The following is a 22299-nucleotide window of genomic DNA, read 5'->3' on the forward strand; positions in this document are numbered from 1 at the left end:
GTTCATTATTATCTGGTTCAAACAGCGTAAGGAGCATAACGTTAATTAATATTACACCAAAACAAAGAAACATGTTGCAAAATATCAGTATAAATCAATTATAACTTAATGATAAGTGCAATAATCTTGACCTGTGATTAATAAATCCAGAGAAAAGGGCACTAGTAAAAGTAAAATTATCAAGTATAAACAATGATTAAAAAAAAACAGTAAATGCATATACACAAAGTTGGTTCCAGTCAAGGTTAAATACAAGTTTTGGATGAGTAGGTAGCAAAAAAGATGACAGGGCACAGGATATGACCCATCTTTAGTACAATAAAATATTTTTACCCAAAGTCGTCCTGAAACCTTCACTTTCATGCCTACTTTCTGTCAGGATATTTTAGTTTCCATGACAGAGGCAGACCAGACTACCTTTTCTGCCGCTCGTCACTTTACTGGCCGCACCTGTCACTTTACCGGCCGCACCGTCACTTTACGTTTTACGTTTATAATGACTCCTGTCATAACTGACAGATTGACATTAATTAAAAATTGAAATTTTATCATAAAATACAATTTTGGGTAAAATTTAATACAAAACTCGTCCGTAAAATGACATTACTTAACTCAGAGATTAAAGTATTCGGCCCCAAAGGGGCTTCGCACTCCAATATTTTATGTAAATAACTATTGTTAAAAGCAACATGGAAAATTACATGACTCGGAGAGAAAATTCAACGTTAATAACATAATATGTGAAAATTAGCGAATCGCAACTCATATCACACAAACCTGAAGAGTTTTGTGTTCCCTTGTTTGGGATTTCCCAGTCGAGATTTAAGAAAAGCCCGGGCATTAGGAACCGTAACTAATGTAGTTTACAAACAAGTCAGTACAGTTAAGAATGACGAATTTACGAATTTATCTTCAGATCATGACCAAATAACCATAAATTCAGCACACATTTACACCAAAAATGAAAACGATTTCAAACAATAAAACAATCATCCTCGCAAGGTCAAAGATCGGGATTAATATAGTTTGTAAATCATTTTCACGATAGCTTAAAAAGTGTACCAAAGTCCATTTTACTTAAAGTTGAAATGTCGATGCCATCCACACTCTTTGTTACATCCTCACTACGGCAACAACGCGCTTATATTGTTTTATCCGACAAAACTTCGCTTTGGTAGATTTTACTTCGATATTTGTACAAGGAAAGAATTCACTATTTTTTGGGTTAATTACTTTTTATGGACCAAAATCACTTTTATCCGTCACGCTTATGCGATTGTTCCTTTTATATGATCGATGCGCTATTTGTTTGTCAGTGCTGCGACACGTATTACTATCGATTACAATTTAAATAATTCAGTCGATTATATTAACACTCCTTCCATTGATGATTTAAATGCGCATGTTTTAGAATTTAGATATCGAAAGGACTAATTTCCACATTTCATGCGATTAAAACGCTTACAGATTTTTTATATGCGCTTGTAAACTACACGCAGAAGTACACAATTTTCAATTTTTTAAATTTACATGTACGAAAATGTGTACAGTTTCACAAAAACTAAGCTTTCTCTTCCGACTATCGTATGTTCAGCTATTTATATAAAATAGAAAGCGGAACCACCGAAACTGCAGAGTCTAGCGTGCCTTTTAAACCAATAGAAAACTCGCATTTCTTGTTTCTAAGCACTGGCACTTGTTTTACAAAAAAATGAAACCAACGTGTAATTGATGCCGCTTTTTCAGATTTCCGTTAGTGTCCGCTGCTTGGGAGAAAAACCTTATTTTTTTCAAACGGTAGCAAATTGTTCTATCGTCGTCATTCGTCATAACAAAAAGAGTAATATTTCCTACATTATTATTTCTGAGCGCTGGATTAAGATGCAACTGCTTGTCTGCCTTCAGTCGGAGTGGTTCAATCTAGAGAAAAATGGAAAACAATCCCAGATAGATTGCAAAGCTTAAATTCAGATTTAGTATACAAAAGAATTTCCATTTAAGAAGAAAACGTTTTACTAAATACCGTAGTATTTATCCTAAGACGCAGGAGCTACAAATTCCCAAATGATATAAGTAGCGGCCACCATTTATTAAATAGCAGTGTACAATAACCAAAGATCCGCTACTAACGGCGAGAGAATGGGATGTTATGGTTTTTAGGGTTCTCCACTAACTGTTGGGTTACATAACCAACCCCTACAGATCAGTTTCAATTTCCGCACAAACTGCCAAACTTACCTACCAATTACGTAAGAGAGAACGCTTAATATAAGACCTTTTCAAGTTTCCAATTTATTTAATTAAGAACTTCACAGGGGTTTTGTGAAATTTAATTGGGTTCAGTGCTTTGGCAATTATATTGACTGATGATTAACGATTCGTCGCTTTACGCGCTCCAATTCCAAGCGAAATGCTTGAAAACCGCCAAAACAAACACACCATTTGAAAGTATAAAAATGGACGGGATATACCATAAAATTAATGATCCAATCTTGCAACCCTCCCTAACGACCGCCGACACAAAGCTTCTAGCGAAATTTGGTATCCAATTTAAAATAGAAACGCCGCGTGAAAAAAAGCTGCGATATGATTAATTAACGATGTGATCGGGCTAAAGGAATTTATTTGTTTCAGATGGTCTTCACAGGAGACGTGAAATTCCAGAAGGATGCAGCAGACCAGAATTTCGATTATATGTTTAAGTTGTTGATAATCGGAAATAGTTCAGTTGGGAAAACGTCGTTTTTATTCCGTTACGCAGATGATAGTTTTACATCGGCTTTCGTTAGCACAGTCGGTATAGATTTTAAAGTAAAAACAGTGTTCAGGCACGACAAAAGGGTAAAACTACAAATTTGGGTAAGAATCGACGGCTGTTGTTACCATTTTCATAGCGCAATACCTTTTAGGATACAGCAGGTCAGGAAAGGTATAGGACCATTACAACTGCATACTACAGAGGCGCGATGGGTTTCATTTTAATGTACGATATCACCAACGAGGAGTCTTTTAATAGTGTTCAAGATTGGTAAGCCAAAGGCGCGAGTGTAGTAATTGAATTAAAGTAATGTCTGTTCAGGGTTACGCAGATTAAGACGTATTCGTGGGATAACGCTCAGGTGATTCTAGTAGGGAACAAATGCGACATGGAAGACGAGCGAGTGATTAGCTTCGAAAGGGGAAAGCAGCTTGCCGAGCAATTGGGGGTGGAGTTTTTCGAAACAAGCGCAAAAGAAAATGTAAACGTCAAGGTAAGTACTATTTACCCAAATTAGTTTGCGAACTCCTTTAATACGGTAACTATTCCTGTTTAGCTTCGCCATTCTGTCTTGTGTAATTTATTTTATTGAAGTTGTGACTAATTGGAGTTAAAATTTAGACGTGGTAACCATGAAAATTTGTACTAAACTCTAAATGCGAGCTAGGAAGAATTTATGCTCACGAAAACTTGTACCATAATTCGCTCGCCCCTTTTTGTTTCGCAAACAAAAGCTCCATCGTAAAGTGAAACCAAGAGCTTGTGGAATATCTCTACTATAAAACTTGTCGCATAAATGATCCAAAACAGTTCAAGTAGTCAGCCTATGTCGTAGGCGTCGATAACGTTTAAGGGAGGGCGCAATTTTATGGATTATTTCGGGCGAGGCTTTGCTTTAATTGCATGTTAAGCATTTGTAAAGCCCGTTTGCGTCATTCACGCATACAACTTCAATTAAGCTCTTTCTATTCTGGAAAACCGATAATTTACCATCAAGGAAAAGGGCGAGGAATGGCGATCAATGACATAAATATGACTTCAGGGGTTTAACTTTAACCAGAAATAAATCAGCTTTATAGCACTTAAAATTCAAATCACTTGCCAGCGGAAATAGGTTATTGCTGTAGATGTGCATTTTATTGTGATAGGTTGCTGTTGTCAAACTATGCTCCCTTTATGCTGAGCATGGGAGTTGACATCAAAAATATGGCACGCGTACTTAGCGTTGTTGTTTCCCACTACTTTTTGGAGTTGATAATAACTAATTAAAAAAACCTTCGTTCCTCAAATTGGGAATTATCAAGATGGCAATTCAGCGCTCAGTAGTAGGATTAACCCCAATTCCCCTGCTACATTTTCAAATAAAGGTTCTGACAAAAAGCTCAGGCGCTAATCGCTAATCAGAGAAACTTCTAGGTGTAACAGCTTAGTTACATTTACAAGGGGTGAAGACCATACCATATTAAATAAAATTGACAATCTACGGCACCGGTAAAAATGTCACTGTAACAATCAATTTTTATTCCACCACCCACGGATAGCTCAGTAATAAAAATAAATTTTGTACCCCCCCTTACGTTGCGAAGAGTTGGCGTTTTATCTCCTCTTAAAATTTTAAGATCAAAACCTGATGCTCTGGTTTGATTGAACTCGAATAAACACGCATGTAAATTAAATTGATTGAATATATTAAGAAAGATAAAGGAGATCTAATTCAATTTTTCTTTACAGGTCTCATAATCGGAAACTAATGCTAAATTTTATCCTTACCTAAGCCTTTATTGATTTTGATACACAATACATTCCTGGTATATTCTGCTAGTCAAAATATACACATACATCTAAATGCTAAACGAAATTTTTATCCAACCAAAGGTATGGGACCAGTGAAATTAAATGAAAATTCCCAATAAATAATGAAATAAGATAACCTTTGTTTGGTTCCAATTGTTATCAAGAAAATGCAATACAAATCTGTTTCATGCAGTTGATTTTCACAGGTCGGTGTCTTTAGGAATATTAAAATTACAGTAAACTGAATTGTTCTGCAATTGCTAAAAATAATGCTCAATAGTTTATATAAATCAAACAATTTAAAGTAACTTACGGTTATTGATGAGGACAGGTTACGGTTAATATCATCTTTCCTTGGAAAATGGTAACTTCGACTTACAAATATTGTAACAGATCGTGATAGTATGGCTGAACTCATTAGAAAAACATTCTTTAGTTACAGCTAATAAGCTTTAATTTCAGTTGGTTAAATACTGTCCTGGTGTGTAAAACATGCTGTTGATACGGATGGGTTTCTCGCGTTATTCAGTTTTATTTTATTTCGTAATTGACGTATTTAGACACAGGTGTTCCTCAGAATACAAGAAACTGTATACTGGCACTCTTTGGTAGAATATAGTCACGAAAAAAATAAATTCGCACTTTATACAATTATTCCAATTATAATAAAAACGGATTCTCTATTACCCGATATGAAAACGCGCTAACACTGTTCGCTTTCAAAGACTGCGAATCTTCGCAATTATGCGAATTTATTTTCTCGTACCCAAGGTGTACGTGCTCGCTCTCGAAGTCAATCTAACATTGCCGGATCTCCCGTTGTGTTGGCCATTTGTATTTGGCCCGCCTAAAAAACCGAAATGGCTTACGCTTCAAGCTGGAGAGTTATCTGTTTTTTCTGCATAGACCTCCATACACGCTAAAACGTCCCTACCTCTTCGTCGCAACGGTTTCTAGAACTGGCAACACGGTCGAGAACTGCGTTTTTCTACCAACATCGGGCTACGTTTTACTCATACATACTTTCTTTCACGTTTACTATGCAGCGGTATATTTGTAATTTTTTTATGTTGAACGAGGTACAAAAATAATTTTTTAACACCGCAAAGCGGCAACTCGTTACACAGGGAACTCAAGTGCGCAAGTTTCATAAGTTGCATTGTAATGGAAAGTTAAAGAGTATAGTAATTCACTCCGGATCAAAAGTTGTGGGCTCAAATTTATTCCCTAGCTATAAAGAACGTGTGTAGACTCCGATTTGGCCTCAATGAAAAATCAAGAAGTTTGAATGCGGTTAGCATAACATAAAAATTCGTACGTGCGCAAAATGCGATCCATTCAAGATGCGAAAAGCTACTCCTCCTTATTCCATTGTATCGCAGGTGCGATATATGGAAGATGCGACAAGCGACCCTTCCCCATTCCGATCTAAAAGGCTAGGTTGGTGCTAAATTGGTGGTTGGTACGAAAAAGGCGGTCGATGCAAAAGCCAGGCATGTCGGATGGAGTTCATTGACGACATGATGGGGCGAGCTCCGTACAATGCCAAAAACATTCTCGGCACGTTCGCACATGACCTCTGGTGTGGTGGTTGGACTGAAAGAGAGGGTTGGAATTTGTAAAATTTGAGGGTTTTTGTGAATTGTTTTAGGTTATTTTATTTTTAGCGCATTTCCACAAAAATAAAAAAAAATGCGCTATTGTGGCCACTTTTCCGTCCGTCCGTCCGTCCGTCCGTCCGCTCGTTTTGCGACGCTACTAGTTCTTTATCTTAAGGGCTATTGTTCTACTTTTTTCGCTATTTGGTTCGTTATGGTGTCGAGTCTTGTACCAAGGAAGGAATTTTTTCTGTACCGCTTACAAAAAAAGTTATTGTAAAAAAAAACAAAAACCCGTTTTTTACATGTTCCATAATTTTACANACTTATAAAAGTATTTGAATGAAATTTGATACATAGGCACTTGGAATAAAGGAAAATCAAACGCCAATTTCAAAATTTGGTTTTGCGCATGCGCAGTGCCAACTTTTTTATTTATGGAAGAATTTAAACGAAATTTGATACATAGGCACTTGGGATAAAGGAAAATCAAACGCCAATTTCAAAATTTGGTTTTGCGCATGCGCAGTGCCAACTTTTTTATTTATGGAAGAATTTAAACGAAATTTGATACATAGGCACTTGGGATAAAGGAAAATCAAACGCCAATTTCAAAATTGGTTTTGCGCATGCGCAGTGCCAACTTTTTTATTTATGGAAGAATTTAAACGAAATTTGATACATAGGCACTTGGGATAAAGGAAAATCAAACGCCAATTTCAAAATTTGGTTTTGCGCATGCGCAGTGCCAACTTTTTTATTTATGGAAGAATTTAAACGAAATTTGATACATAGGCACTTGGGATAAAGGAAAATCAAACGCCAATTTCAAAATTTGGTTTTGCGCATGCGCAGTGCCAACTTTTTTATTTATGGAAGAATTTAAACGAAATTTGATACATAGGCACTTGGGATAAAGGAAAATCAAACGCCAATTTCAAAATTTGGTTTTGCGCATGCGCAGTGCCAACTTTTTTATTTATGGAAGAATTTAAACGAAATTTGATACATAGGCACTTGGGATAAAGGAAAATCAAACGCCAATTTCAAAATTTGGTTTTGCGCATGCGCAGTGCCAACTTTTTTATATATGGAAGAATTTAAACGAAATTTGATACATAGGCACTTGGGATAAAGGAAAATCAAACGCCAATTTCAAAATTTGGTTTTGCGCATGCGCAGTGCCAAGTTTTTTATTTATGGAAGAATTTAAACGAAATTTGATACATAGGCACTTGGGATAAAGGAAAATCAAACGCCAATTTCAAAAATTGGTTTTGCGCATGCGCAGTGCCAACTTTTTTATTTATGGAAGAATTTAAACGAAATTTGAAATACCATAGGCAACTTGGGCTAAAAGGAAAAATCAAACGGCGAGACCAATTTCAAAATTTGGTTTTGCGCATGCGCAGTGCCAACTTTTTTATTTATGGAGAATTTAAACGAAATTTGATACATAGGCACTTGGGATAAAGGAAAATCAAACGCCAATTTCAAAATTTGGTTTTGCGCATGCGCAGTGCCGACTTTTTTATTTATGGAAGAATTTAAACGAAATTTGATACATAGGCACTTGGAATAAAGGAAAATCAAACTCCAATTTCAAAATTTGGTTTTGCGCATGCGCAGTGCCAACTTTTTTATTTATGGAAGAATTTAAACGAAATTTGATACATAGGCACTTGGGATAAAGGAAAATAAAACGCCAATTTCAAAATTTGGTTTTGCGCATGCGCAGTGCCAACTTTTTTATTTATTTTGCGCATGCGCAGTGCCAACTTTTTTATCTATTGAACTATTTAAGTGAAATGTGATACTTAGGCGCTTGGAACAAAGGAAAATCTAACATTAGTTTTAAAATTTAGGTTTGCGCATGCGCAGTTCTAACTTTCTTATTTACAAAAGCATTGAAATGAAATTCTTCTCATAAACTGAAATTGAAGTAGCACGTCAACAATGGATTGCCCATGTGCAACGCTATCTTTCATATTTGTGGCCGGATTTTTACGATTTTAACAGAAGTTGCATCTTACAAATGGGAAATGAATGCAAGTGGAAATGCGCTTTATGTAAATCGTTTACGATTACTTTTTAACTTGTTTCTATGGTTGTATAATGTCGCTGAAGTAGTGTCATTCTGAAAAAGCATGTAAAATTAAACGGTTTCTCTAAGGAATCTTTGAGTTGGCCAGGCTTTTAAAAATGAGTGGAGGGTGATCTTTCAGCTACTTTTGGATGGTATTGCCAAGTCGTTATGAGTGCTTCACACCCAACATCGTCAAACTCGCCGTACCTTTTTCTTTGTAAGCCAAAACAAGATCAAGCTTATGGAGGGAACAAAGGTTCAGTAATACGCTTCACCCACTAATTACAGTTTTTCAGTGGATAACGGCGGCGTGTTTGGTCATTAGTAAGAAAAATGAAAGGTTCCCAAGAATAAGTGCACGGCATACTAGTTCAAACAAATCAATTAACATCAAAACCGAGGAAAGTACATAAATTGACGTTTCCTCTTGAATAAAATATGACTGAGAAATTGCTTTTCAAATTCAATACCGCATACCCACTCATTTACCTGTGAATTAAATTGCACGTTTATATCCAATCAAGCGTTACTTATACAATCACTTCCGTCAGTTACACAGGGATAGCATCCTCACATTATTTATTGTGGGACCGTATGTGCTATTACATATCGATTTTTCAAAGTGGCTATTTCAGACACGGTTCGCTCGTTTGGCCATCCGTTCTACTTGAACTACTTATTGCTGGAGTCTGTTACTGATTGCAAATTTATTTAGATACTTTTCTAGACCAAAATATTTTCAATTATCCGTTCCCTCATCGGACTATGTTGAGATTAAAAAAGCGTCTCCATAGTACGATTAAATTCAGTCTCTGGTCCCTCCATCTGTTCTGCTGCGTTTACTAATTGACGTTACGTTTTTCTATGCATTTTCCAAAAGACAGTTACATAACCCACCGAGCGGAGGTTCCTTTTTTAGAGACACGAATGTAACAATCATTCAGCCGCTCTATATACTTAGCTGTCGTACCATACACTATAACTCAGAGTTAGAATATAATAGACGCATATTCGATAAGAAAAAAAGGTTGATGCTTGTTGGTGATATGGAAACTAAACAGGATGACTGCTGAATTTTGCTAAGAAATTCTGAAGTTTATAGTCGATAGCACGCTAGACTTAACGAAGTTATAAAGAGATAGTGGAACTTTATTCGGTGTTTTACTTAGGTACGTTTGCAGAATACTAAAGGAAATTGGTTTTTACGGAAACCAAACTCTAACTAACATATAAATTTGGTATTAACAACAATATAAAGCGCTAAAGTTGATTCATCAGAGTAGCAAAAGCACGAGGAGACATTTTTATATAATCTACCTAATCATGAAAAAATGACGGAATGCAATGATTATGATCTTTCTAATTTTGGTAGCATTTTGAATGTTTACAAATGGGTAATATATAACACAAAAGCATTATAAAATTATTGACTGAGGATGCAGCAGTTCCTAGAGCAGTTCACTCTAAAACAAAGAAGAAACAGGGAGCCCGAGTTAATCCACTCGGTAAATAAAATTACGATTGCTTGAGGAGGTAACCCAATACTTGTATCTATATAAACGATCGAATAAGTTTACAATGCATCGCAATATTTTAACAAGTTAAAAAGTAATCGTAAACGATTTACAAATAGCGCATTTCCACTTGCATTCATTTCCCATTTGTAAAATGCAACTTCTGTTAAAATCGTAAAAATCCGGCCACAAATATTAAAGATAGCGTTGCAAATGTGCAATCCATTTTTGACGTGCTACTTCAGTTTCACTTTATAAGAAGAATTTCATTTCAATGCTTTTCTAAATAAGAAAGTTGGAACTGCGCATGCGCAAATTTAAACTTTGATTTTCCTTTGTTCCAAGCGCCTATGTATCAAATTTCATTTAAATGCTTCCATAGATAAAAAAGTTGGCACTGCGCATGCGCAAAATAAAATTTTGAAACTGGCGTTAGATTTTCCTTTATTCCAAGTGTCTATGTATCAAATTTCGTTTAAATACTTTTATAAATAAAAAATAATATGTATATGGCTAAAACTATGCCCATATTGAATTTCATGCAATTCAGTTCATAACTAAAGCGATCGGACATTTCTAAACAAATTTATCGTTCACACGGACAGATAGAGGGATAGACAGACAAAGTAACAGACCAACAGACGACGACAGACAGCAATACCAAATTATAAACGATCTCTAGGATCGTAATAAACAACAAAAGTATAAAATTATGGAACATGTAAAAAAGCGGTTTGGTGGTTTTTTTACAATAACTTTTTTAGCAATAAACTCAGAAAAAATTCCTTCCTTGGTGCAAGCCTCGACACCATAACGAACCAAATAGCGAAAAAAGTAGAACAATAGCTAACTAGTAGCGTCTCAACGGACGAGCGGACTGACGGACGGACAAAGTGGTCACAATAGCGCATTTTTTTTTATTTTTGTGGAAATGCGCTAAAAAGAAGGTGTACCACAAATCATAGCACATTTAAAATGGAATCCATTATAGGAATAGGTTAATGATGCTCGTTAATGACAATTGGACAGGTATCAATGTTAATTTAAACTGGAACTTTTGCGTAAACGTGGATGAAAATTATAACTTGAAAATAAAACTATAACCGCAACTGAAAACAAAAACTATCCATTTAATAAGAGTTTACAAAATAATAAAAATACGCCAACGGTGCAAACTTCAAATGGCACAATCGTATACATCAACTTGAAATTCAAATTATAGCCTCCAATTTGAGACAAAAGTGTATCTCGATCCAAACAAAATTTGAGATCACATCAAATTCGTCTATTCGCAAGAAATAATTTGGCAATTAAACCGACATTGAATTTTTCGAAACTGGACACGACTGTTAAACGTTGCCAATTTATAAGCATGGTGCCAAGGAAAGGGGTAAATAATGAAAATAGTGCACCAGTTGGACCTTGTTAAACTAAACCTGCTGCGATAGCAGTGGTCCTCTATCATAAATTACAGTAATACTCAACCAATAATATTTTGTATGTACAGTGAGGTAGGGAAAAAACTAGACATCAATGCTTGAGCCCGGTGAATCGAACTTCAAAAAGTAATTGGTGTCTTATTTTTCCCTACCTTAGTGTACTTAAGAAAATAAAACTGTTAAATAGTTCCTGTGGTCTCTTTGATGTGCTTTTGTTTTGGTTGTTCCACTTATTTCGGCTGTTTGTTGTTTATGTCTTTCATTGCGTCAGCTGCTGATAGTATTTATATTTGTTTTTATTTTTTTTTCATTGTTTCTGTTGTTGCCACTGTATCTGCCATTCCCGCGCTTTCTGGCGTTCTTGTTTCTAGTTGCTGTTTCAGTTTTATTATTTCTGTTACTATTCTGGTTGTTGTTCGCTGTTTCTGGCGTTTTTGTCTTCTTCTATTTAACAATAGTTATGGTAGTTCCTGTGGTTATTGTTCATGATGTCTTTTTTGTTCTTCCTATAAAGTCTATCATTTTTTTGCTCTAGTTTTTACCACCCGCACGTTAGTAAGGGAGGTATTGCATTGGGCTAAAACATTACCCCCCACTTTTTTATGGCAATATACGTTTTGTAGCAACAGGAATTCGAATCAAACAAAAACTCGATGCTGGCGATCGGTCTATCGGTATGCAGGTGTTTCGATCTGTCTGCATGTACCCTCATTTCTGACTAAATTGCTGAACCGATTGAAACCAAATTTTGTACACGTATTGTTACACATAATTGGAAGAACGGAACAGATTTCTGGCAGAATCGCGCATGCGCGAGTGTGGAAAACTCATTTCCAGCTAAACGGCTGATATGAACCGATTGGAACCAACGCAGAATCGTGCATGCGCAGGTGTGCGGGTGGTGCTAGCCACAGCATAGCCACATTATCTAGAGTGGAAGATAAGTAAGAACGCAAAAAATTATTATTATTGTCTAATCAGTGTTTAATTATGCTCATGTAACATGTGGTCGTATCTATAAGGCGACTTTTTGAATCTACCCAGACAAAGAATACTGTATTGTCTGCATACGAGAACAATTTAGCATTCTGCAATGATAAATTCAATAGGTCGTTTATATATTTTATAAACAGTAAAGGTCCCAGAATAGATCCTTAAGGAACTCCAAACCTTACAGTCTTCCCAGCACTTAGCGTCCCATCAATCCTTACAGCTTGTGTTCTATTGCATAGGTACGATTTAACGATTTAATATGTGAAAGATTAACGTCACATAATCCATATTTAAATAATGCCTTTTAGTGGTTCCAAGTAAAACTCGGAGGGGGGGGGGGCGATCACACGTTCTACCCTTTTTTATGTCATGGGCATCGAACCGTTTTCTACCAACTACCGCCCTTCTTTCTGAACACTTATCAAAATTGTGAGGGGGGGGGGGGAGGCTGAACAGAAGGAATTAAACCATATATATCCATCTGTGATGTCAAAAGTTTAATAGCGAATACCCACAAAAGCAAAATGAATCGTCTGGGCGAGACATATCTATTGGTGAAGTCGAAGCGACTATCTTGAACACGAAGTGTTGGAAGGAAGTACTTATAAATGGAACGTCTGAACGAGACATAACTACTGATGATGTCAAAACTTTCATTGCAAATATCTGCAAAACGGCGTGTCGGAGCAGGGTACTCTCAAATGGCGAAAGATCGTCCAGACTGCTAATTAATCCAAAGTGAAACAATGTAAAAAACAAAATGTATGAAATTTTGTTGAAAAATGAACATGTAAAGTTGGGCATTACTATTTACACCAATTTTTGTAAATAAAATTCGGTACCGTAATGGTCCTTATAATAATACATTTAAAATATACGTATTATAACAAGTTAATAAGTACTTCAAATTTGATTCAAATCTGCGCCATCGATTCTGAAATATTAACTAAAGTGAGCGAATTAGAATTTAATCCGATAGTAATCAAATGTGTTCAACCGCCCGAAATCTTAAAATCTGTGCATCGAAGCAAGACTACTACTTGCTAACCAGGACATTCGTATTCAAAAGGGTCAAATAATGAAATACTCGGAAACCAGAAAAACAAATTCCTCCAAACTTATGAAGGACAGTTTTGTTAGAATTTTTCGTACATTCCTCTTGCTTTGAATGTAGGTTGGTTGTGTGAGGGATACTTTTCAGCGGCAAACTTTTCGTGGATGAATGTTTCCAGAATAGTGCTCGAAAACATTAAATTAGGTTTCTGTTCCGAATTTGGCCTCGTTCACAAAAGAGGTTTATATACCGTTATGTGGGTTGAAACCTCACCCCTCGCTTTAGAAAATATACATTACGCAACCTGTGGCGTGCCCTCTTCTAATTTAAAAACTATTACTCTATAAATACATTCAATTTATTATACACATTGGCAAAGAGCAATAGTCTCAACCATAAAACAGAAATGGGACTGAGATTTACGCGAATTACGGTTAGATTATTATTCAAAGATGGTACAGTGTGAGAGATATTACAAAATCAATGCTGCTAACAACCAGGGAAAATAGCACAGCAAAAAAAAACTTGATATCAAGAGGGCGTAAATTAATATACACAGAAAGCACCCGTCATTTTCCCATTTCAAGCGGATTTCTCCATTACATGTACCGCGTTGAAAGTTTTTCAATTCGATAAGAAAAACTCAAACCTTACCTCGCGTAATTTTAAAGTTGTCTCTCGTTAAAAAGACTAAATGGGCGCGACGTCACAATTTATCGATCGTTTAAGAATAAATTTTTTATCATTTTATGAAAAGTGAAAGTGTCCACAAGGTTTAATTTCATGCATAATTTAGTAAGGTTCTATCCTTTGTTCATACGAAAATTATTTAGCGGGTGGAGTGTTAATGAGTCCCAAACCTAAAATATTCACATTAGTTGAAAGCCAAGTCAAAAGGTCTGTACCGTTCATATTAGGTGAGTTGAGAAACTGAATTAAATATTTGATTTGTGGTAAAATGTTACGAAATAGTCCACTATGCACCCTGTATTATCTTTAACCACAGTTACATCGATCGGTAGATTATTAATAAATATGCTCGTCTATTATTGACTACCTCCAATGGCCGAATTGTATTAAAAGTAGCCTATTGTTGTGGAACGAACAAAAACCCAGGCGAGTGTCGTACTTTTTAAGCTGTTCAATATTGTTATATTATTAAACGAGGATTATGCTTTAGTGTAGTTTTATCAACTTTGAGAGTCTTCTACAAATTTTTGATAAGATTGCTTTAATAAGGGATAAACGTTTCATAAAAAATTAAAAACGGGCAAACAGTTCTTTCTTCTGTTTGAATTTTTCTACACTAATGGCCATTTGCACCGACAAACTTAAGCTGAGCTAAGCTGAAGCGTAGCTTAAAATCTGAAAATTAACAATGGTTGTCATAGATTTTAAGCCACGATTAAGCCAAGCTCAACTTAAATTTGTCGGTATAAATGGTAATAAGCGAAATATTAAAGGGGCAATCAACATGTGGAATCAAAGATTTTTTCGAAAGCTACGGTTAATCTACGGAAGTTTACACTAATAAAAAAGAAGCAGATTTTGAAATGGATGAAAAATATGGCGCCTATTATTATTTACAAATTGATGATCTGTGTGAGGTAGGTATGAGATTTCGGCACTGGAACGTCCTAGAAAGCTCGTTTAGATGCAGGTCTCCAATTATAGGAGCAAGATATATTTTTTTCGTATCATTTTCCAATTTTGTCGTGGAAACTGCAAAACGCATTGCTTTGATACGCAATATATAGGTACTCTTTCCATCTTTATCCGTTATGCGAAGACTTTTAACTTGTTTCGCTGTCGCATAATTTAGATCAGCCGTAGTTAAAACAAGGGACCTTTTACATACTGACAAAAAACGTCATTTATATAATCAGAACATAAATTTGATGATTTACAGAATCATACACTCGAAGAATATGGCCCCTTTATTAATGGCACAAGGATTCATGTCACGTAGGTGAGGCAACGAAGAGCCCTCACTATTTTCAAGTGCAAATTTGTCATTTCATTTTGCTTAAATTGGATTTGCAATTTAAATTAAATCGCCCTATTTTAATTACGTTAATTAACTCAAATTAGAGCTGACACGTTTGTCGGAGGCCTGTTCTCGGTTACCACTCATTTTTTATTGATTGCGTGTCCGTGTGCAGGTTGATTTATTTATATTACGGACATTGCAATTTTGTTAACAAAATATTAACGTGATGTACCTATGTGTATACTGATAAAAGATACAAGAAATTAATTGTTTTTAGCGAATATATTTATGTTGAGTGAAAAAGGTCGCTACAAGGGAGGAGTACGTATAATTATTTGCTCGTTGTACCAATATCAATTTTGCGTTTTCGTAAAAACCGATTTCGACAATACTCGGCTCGGATGCACAATTTGCTGTGCGATAGAAACCATCATCATAAATCGTATGATTCAGACCACTTGGTAAAATAATAAGAGGTGCAATAACCGACTGTCTATAGTACACAGCTGAATCCAGTTAGAAGCAACAGGCTCAATCTATGACACTTCCATTTTTTTAAGATCCATGTTCAAATTATTTTTATTATGCGTAGAATTTGACCCAGAATTCGGAAATGGATTTAAAAAAATATTATTCCATTTAGTAGAAAACAACTTTGGTATCAAAATCTACTTTTGACGCACTCTGTATATTTTCTCTTTAGTGCAAAAAATGCGCAAGAAAAAATTATGATAGACGTGTGCGAGCATTTTTTTTTCGTAACCTAACACCTGAGTTTTAACTGAATTTGTGCCATATTTTAGCCGCTCGCTCTAGAACTTTTGATTTTTGTCAATCTGTCAGTGATGACAGGACTTATTGACATTTAGCAATGTGACGGGTGTGCCGGTTAACTGACAGGCGACAGGGAAAGTAGTCTGGTCTGCCCTTGTTATAGAATAGTTATTTACATAAGAGTCAGGAAAATGACACATTACTGGCGAGGAGATATTGAAGTACGAGGACACTTTCGGGTCGAGTGCATCAAGTTTTGTCATTTTACTGAAGAGATTAGTATTAATTTTACAATTTTTTGACAATCTTTCAGTAATGACAGGAGTCATTATATACATATTTAGCAATGTAACGGGATGCGATCGGAAAAGTGATAGGCGCGGCCGGTAAAGTAACAGGTTCGGTCGATAAAGTAACAGGTGCGGCCGGTAAAGTGATTGGCCCCAGGAAAAGTAGTCCGGTCTGCCTGTGTCATGGTAACTAAAATTTCCTGACATAAAATAGGCATCAAAATGAAGGTTTCATGACGATTTTGGAAAAATCATATTTAAATTGAACTTCCAAACACGATTCGACGTCAATCTTTTTTGATCATTATTTTGGGTACCTCCTTCCCCGAGAGCTTTATAGCACTCACACACCTGTTCGTCAGATAGTTTTTCACGAACTTCAAAAGATATCTCGGTCACGCAAGGCGCCGACCATGGCCTCCGTGGACTCAGAGTTGAAGGTATTATTGAAGTCCGCCACCAGACACACCTCTCTGGTTTTCCAACTTTCGTGATTTGCCGCCACCACCTCTTCTACTATTGCCCTCATGGCGTGGACCGTGAATGTTCCCTTCTTGAAACAAAATTTGACCGGGGCCAGTTTTGAGTCCACCAGGACAAAGTCAGTATGGCAGGTGGGGCTGTTGTTCAGCAAAGTTTTCGCACCGCCTCAAGGAAGCTCGACAAACACCGTTGGCTTTGACGGCCGGTTGGATTGCGTGCAGCCTATCGTCCCGATTGCGTCATTAGGAGAGAGATAGATACTGTAAAGGTCAACGCCGGCCACGGTCGCCCAGACAGAACCCCTCCCTTGCTCCACTCTGTTTACGCACACCCCTTCCGATACTAGTCTTATTGCTACGGCTCCCGTTTAGTTCTTCACGATCAGACGTACGTCACTTCCTTTGTCCCTCTCCACTTTGGAGAGTACAAGTAATTCCACGGCTCTCTCCTTGGCAGTACTGCTAAATCGAGTGCCTCCCTACTATTGTTTAAATTCACTTGCAGCACTCTCGGATAATATCATTGTTACTCTTTCCTGCTCGTTCACTGTCTGCTTCTCCAATCTTGTTTGAGATTGCGGCTGCTCTCTTCCCGATTTTCTGAACACTCCTGCACACTCCCTGGCCTGGTTGGTGGTCCGCTTCCTTTTACTTGTAACATAGTTTACTTCTATCTTCTCCTTGACAAAATCATCCACTGCATTTTAACTGATAGGGCTTGATCCGAACCCTACAAGGAGTCAACCCCACATTAACTACTTGCTTGCAACTGTTTCAGCTGTATATTCGTGTCTATTCTAACAAACGCAATCTGTTGTTCCCTCTCGGCCTTAATTATTGCTTTAACCCTACATCTGACTATCGGCACCACTTCCAAAGCTGCACCACGTCTGTGGTGGATACTGCATCCAGATCGCGCACTTCTACAGTGAGATTATCTGCGGGTAACGCAACCTCTCTGTCGGAAATCGCGATCTTTTCCCGCGACCCAAGCAGAGTAAGTTCCTCCTTTTACCCTCGTTAACCCTTCCATTCTTATACATATTCCACTGATGTTCGTCATCCGAATCTTCCCGAGGATGTTCTCGTGATGGTTCTCGTTTCTCAACTTGACCATCCCCGCCTCGACTCTTGTGCGTCGTCGTCTGCTAGTGGGGTCGTGGTTTCTCTACCGCGCCTCATTTCCACCGCTTTTAGCTTTGGTTTTCTTTTTTCCGTTCCGTTTTCGACCCCTCTTCGTCCTGTGTTTGTCCCGTCTCGGTCTCTTTGGTGTTCTGTTCGACCAACCTCAGGAACCTTTCTCTGTTTTGGTTTAGTTGCGGTATTATAGGGCTAGTGACGTGGTGACCGCTGTGGCGTAACTTTTGGAAGGCCTTGTTTGACTGTCCACCATTTTATTGCCTTTCTTGTTCGCTGTTGAGATGATAGCTTTTGTTAGCTTGGACTGCAACCTTGACGTTCCTGACGTATCAATTCCATTTTTCCTCTAGAAATTGCCAATTATATATTTTCCAGTTGCGCGAAGGATTTTTTGATCTTCTTCGCTAGCCCTGAAGCTAAAGACTAAAGATTTTGGTTTTTTCACTGTTTAGGATAAATATGTAGCTAGCTATAGAATATGCCGTAACTCTTGAAATAAAGGGCACGAAACTTCTAACTGGGGCATTAAATTAGCAGTTAATTAGCTCTTAATTAATCACCTTTCGTGAGCACTGTAAATTTAAATAGTAACCCTACCGAACCTAACTCATCTCGATCACATTTCTTAGCTACTACCCCCTTTTCACGGAAAACAAATCAATAGGCACGATAAGTTAATTTGTGATTCAATTGCTGGGTTACAGCAGTAAATTGGAAAAAGTCAGCGAAAAACAGGTAAGGACAGAATGGATTAAGGGTTTCGTCGCGTTGTATAGAATCGGATATTGTAGAAACCAATGACTCCCGATAGACATTTCCAAAGCTCGAAAGCAAATACTTGTGATTAATGTACGATCTCGATTACAACTTGGAAACACTTCTGTTAAGTTAATTGCCGAAATACTTTTATTAACAAAAAATACGTTATTAATGACTCCCTTAATTTCCGATCCACCATTAATATTAACTGGTGGAGAAGGCGTTCTGATTTATAACGGTGGTAATATTCTTAAATAAAAGTTTTTGGTGGATGTCGGTAAGGAGGTTTTGTACCGTTGTCTCATTCATTTATATTCCCTGGTGGTCCCACACTTGCTAACAAATTTGATTTATATGAAATTGGATCAGAGTCACATTTTTAGTGGAAATCTGTCACAGATTAGCAGTTTTATTAGGACGAAGAACGTGGTAAAGTTTCAAGGCATCAGTCCTGAAATGTAATACTGTTACGGAATGTGACATCCACTATTCGTTTTCACGAAATCGATAATATCTAGTCTAGTACCTATTCGACAGTCGCATCTTATGTAGGTCACGATGATTTCGCTTTCAAGGGTTCTGTTTATTTGTTTGTTACATTTTAATATTGATTGCTGCGTGCGTGATGTGTCCCAACTTTGGAAGGAAGCGTGTTTCTATATCGAATAATGTTTATTTTTAGCATAGTGGAATGTAAACCACAGACAGTCATGAATGAATGCGCTTGGAATGCATGGAACATTGGAACAGGACACGTACACTCGTACAGGGTACAGGTATAATAGCATGTTCTTTCAGTGGGATCCTAGTGTACGCATCGACTGTTTCGAAACTAGATAAACCACCCCATGATCGAAGACTAAATGGAAGGTCTAATTTTCACTAAATTTAAGTGACCAAATCTCGCCTACATCGAAATTTCTTCCGTCTACAATTTATGGCTAGGAATTCTGAAAAAATATTTCCAAAATCAGAAAGGGTATACCCAAAATACTTACGAAATCTGTTGATTGGATCCTCCTATGTTTTACGGTTGACGAGAAACATTAAAGGAGAATTTCAAGCTTTGGCACATTTTATTTGGCAGAATTTCTGTTTTTGTCTCTTTAAACCTAATTAACGACATACTTTACTGGTTCACCCTGTACGCCAGTACTAAATAATTTTGAATTTTGGGATTTTATATCATTCGGAATAGTAATGCAAACCCGGTAAATGCGCTTATCTGGCTGTGTAAAGTGGAGGTACCTTTATCGTTCAAGACTGCATTAGATAGATGGATATATTTTTGAACTGCTTTATAATTTGCAGTTTCCAATAGCGCCATTTATAATAAATCCTTACTAGTTCTGAAATTCTAGTATGATTTTATTCCCGGTTCAGTTTCTTTACTAGATTTACTAGACTCAAAAGAATGAGCACGGCTTGCTTCTTCAACACTTTCAAAACAACGATCCCGGAACGCTTTTTATACCCTCATAAAGGGGTGCATGTTGCATGTTGCAAGTACCGACAATAGATTTAGCATCGACTGCCATTCACATCGAAATAAGGAAATACTCGACATCACCACCAAAAAGGCAGTTCATGCAAAAGCGTATCGACGGCCTTTTACTTCAGAATAGGAAATGAAATGCTCTTCACAACACTTGCAACGTTCGCACATATAGCCTATTTGCATCAAACATTTTGAAAGTGAAACTCTGACTGACACTGACAACATTTTTTTCTCTACACAGCATCGTTATGCTTTTAGATCAATACTACTCTACTTACTACTATTGTTATACAATTGCAGACGTATACATGGTTTTACAACAACTTGTGGAACCTAGTTAAAGTTTTTTTTTAAATATGGGCAAATCAATGGCAAAACGTTAAGATAACACTTCACAAACCTCTCGCTTAACTTAACAAGTTGAAGACGTGGTCACTCGCGACCGACGAACGATTACTAACTAGTAATAACTCGGGAAGGAAGTGACCCGTCCAAATAAAATTTTATCGTTCTGGTCTCTAGACTGCACTACACCGTATAAGAAAAAAATCACAACAAAAAACAGACAGACGGACAGACGAACAAAGTGCGGACAATAGTGGTCATTTTCCTTTTGCAAAGGGGGGGGGGGGAGACTATACATGTTTCGAATTACGTCATCATCAGGTGTAATCTACAAGATGGATTTAAAGATTTGAGGAGAGTACATTTGGTTCACATATTGCGGGTGGTACCTGTGCTAGCTACAGCAAATTATATTTTTAATTTCATTCCGTTCCTGAGGGACGCAATGGATATATTTCGTGCAGAGGTTCCAATCGCCATTTCTGAGTACCGTCCTCCGACATTCTGCTCTTGAGATATAAGGAGCCGATCACGATAATGTAACATACAATATACTGCTTACACCGAAAGGGATAGGCAACCCGGACTGATAGGGCTCAGAATATACCCTTGATTGTCATAAAAACTGTATGTGACTTAATCACTTACCTTTGTGGTTAGTTGTTTGGAGCTGAAACACTGAACAAAATCAAACAAATATAAAAATCCGTTCGTTGACACCTGAATGGGAGACTATCCCCACGCATAATGATTTACCTGTGATCGTTGAGTGAAAAGTAATAAACAATGGAGGTCCCCCCTCCCTCTAACGGGCGTTTCCAGTGGTAAATGAGCGTGACGCCATATCGGAACTTTAAGAGGGAGGCTCAAAGAGCATAATATATACGCCAATTTTCATAGCTTTACTGAAAAGTGCAAAATTCATCTTCGAAAAAGGGCCATAAACAGGTGGCTGAAAATGCTAAGACACATAATGTGCAAAACTGATTGAGAAACGACAAACGCTTACATTTGACCCGGGAAATCTCTTGCGCTTCCGGTTTTTTAACTTTTTCTAGTTCTAGTAAACTTTTCCGAAATAACCCGAAAAAAAATCTGGTTCCGAGTCAATGTTTTTATTCACTGGTGGCTTGAACCTAACTTTATTCAGACTCTACGATGGCCAGAGACCGAATCTCCCTAAATCTATCCTCTAGATTCATCCCTACCTGCAAAACACGCACAAAAATGGCACCTAGTAGTTAAAGTAGCCATCTTTAATCATGAATTAATCACATTCGTTTCTGCCACACAAATTATCACGAAGCTAAGTTCATAACTCAACCTTATTTTGCAAGTTGGCATTTTCTAGGCTTGCCGTGAAATAATCATTACGTAATTCTATATCAGCAATTTCGGTCACAGGAACCTCTAATTGTCGGCGACAGGCTGTCACCAAGATAGATCTATGGCGCATAGAAAAAATGATCGCCTTTATTTTCTAGAACTTACGAACTTTGATAAATCTGGATTTACTGAAATTTTGGACTGATCGATCTTTTAATTTTGACTCCTTTTAAAGGGCTCTCGTTTTTCACTTCTCGTCCCTCTCGTTCCTCTCGCCGTTCTTGTCTTTCTCCGCATTCTTCTCGCGTTACCTTGTCATTCTTTTTATCTTTCCTGTTCTCCTTGTTCATTTTGTTGTACTTTTCGGTCCGATTCCGGTTACTATCTTGTTCCTTTCATCTTACCGTTGAAATTTGTATGGGGTTCTTCGAGTTGCCAAAGTAACTTGCTTTCCACCCC

The 22299-nt window shown here is 37.1% G+C and overlaps 1 protein-coding gene across 5 annotated transcripts in view; it reads left to right on the forward strand.

The window, feature by feature from the left end:
* The window catches only part of LOC116175853 (ras-related protein Rab-3), a 50254-nt gene that overhangs the window by 14509 nt on the left and 13446 nt on the right, over window positions 1-22299 (forward strand). For all 5 annotated transcript variants that reach the window (XM_031494192.1, XM_031494191.1, XM_031494194.1 and 2 more), the window contains 3 exons: window positions 2635-2859; window positions 2910-3028; window positions 3080-3251. In XM_031494192.1, coding sequence (XP_031350052.1) covers window positions 2635-2859; window positions 2910-3028; window positions 3080-3251 — 516 coding nt within the window. The remainder of the gene's footprint in view (window positions 1-2634; window positions 2860-2909; window positions 3029-3079; window positions 3252-22299) is intronic.

This window comes from Photinus pyralis, unplaced genomic scaffold, assembly GCF_008802855.1.
Source record: "Photinus pyralis isolate 1611_PpyrPB1 unplaced genomic scaffold, Ppyr1.3 Ppyr1.4_LG7, whole genome shotgun sequence".
Classification (NCBI taxonomy): Eukaryota; Metazoa; Arthropoda; class Insecta; order Coleoptera; family Lampyridae; genus Photinus; species Photinus pyralis.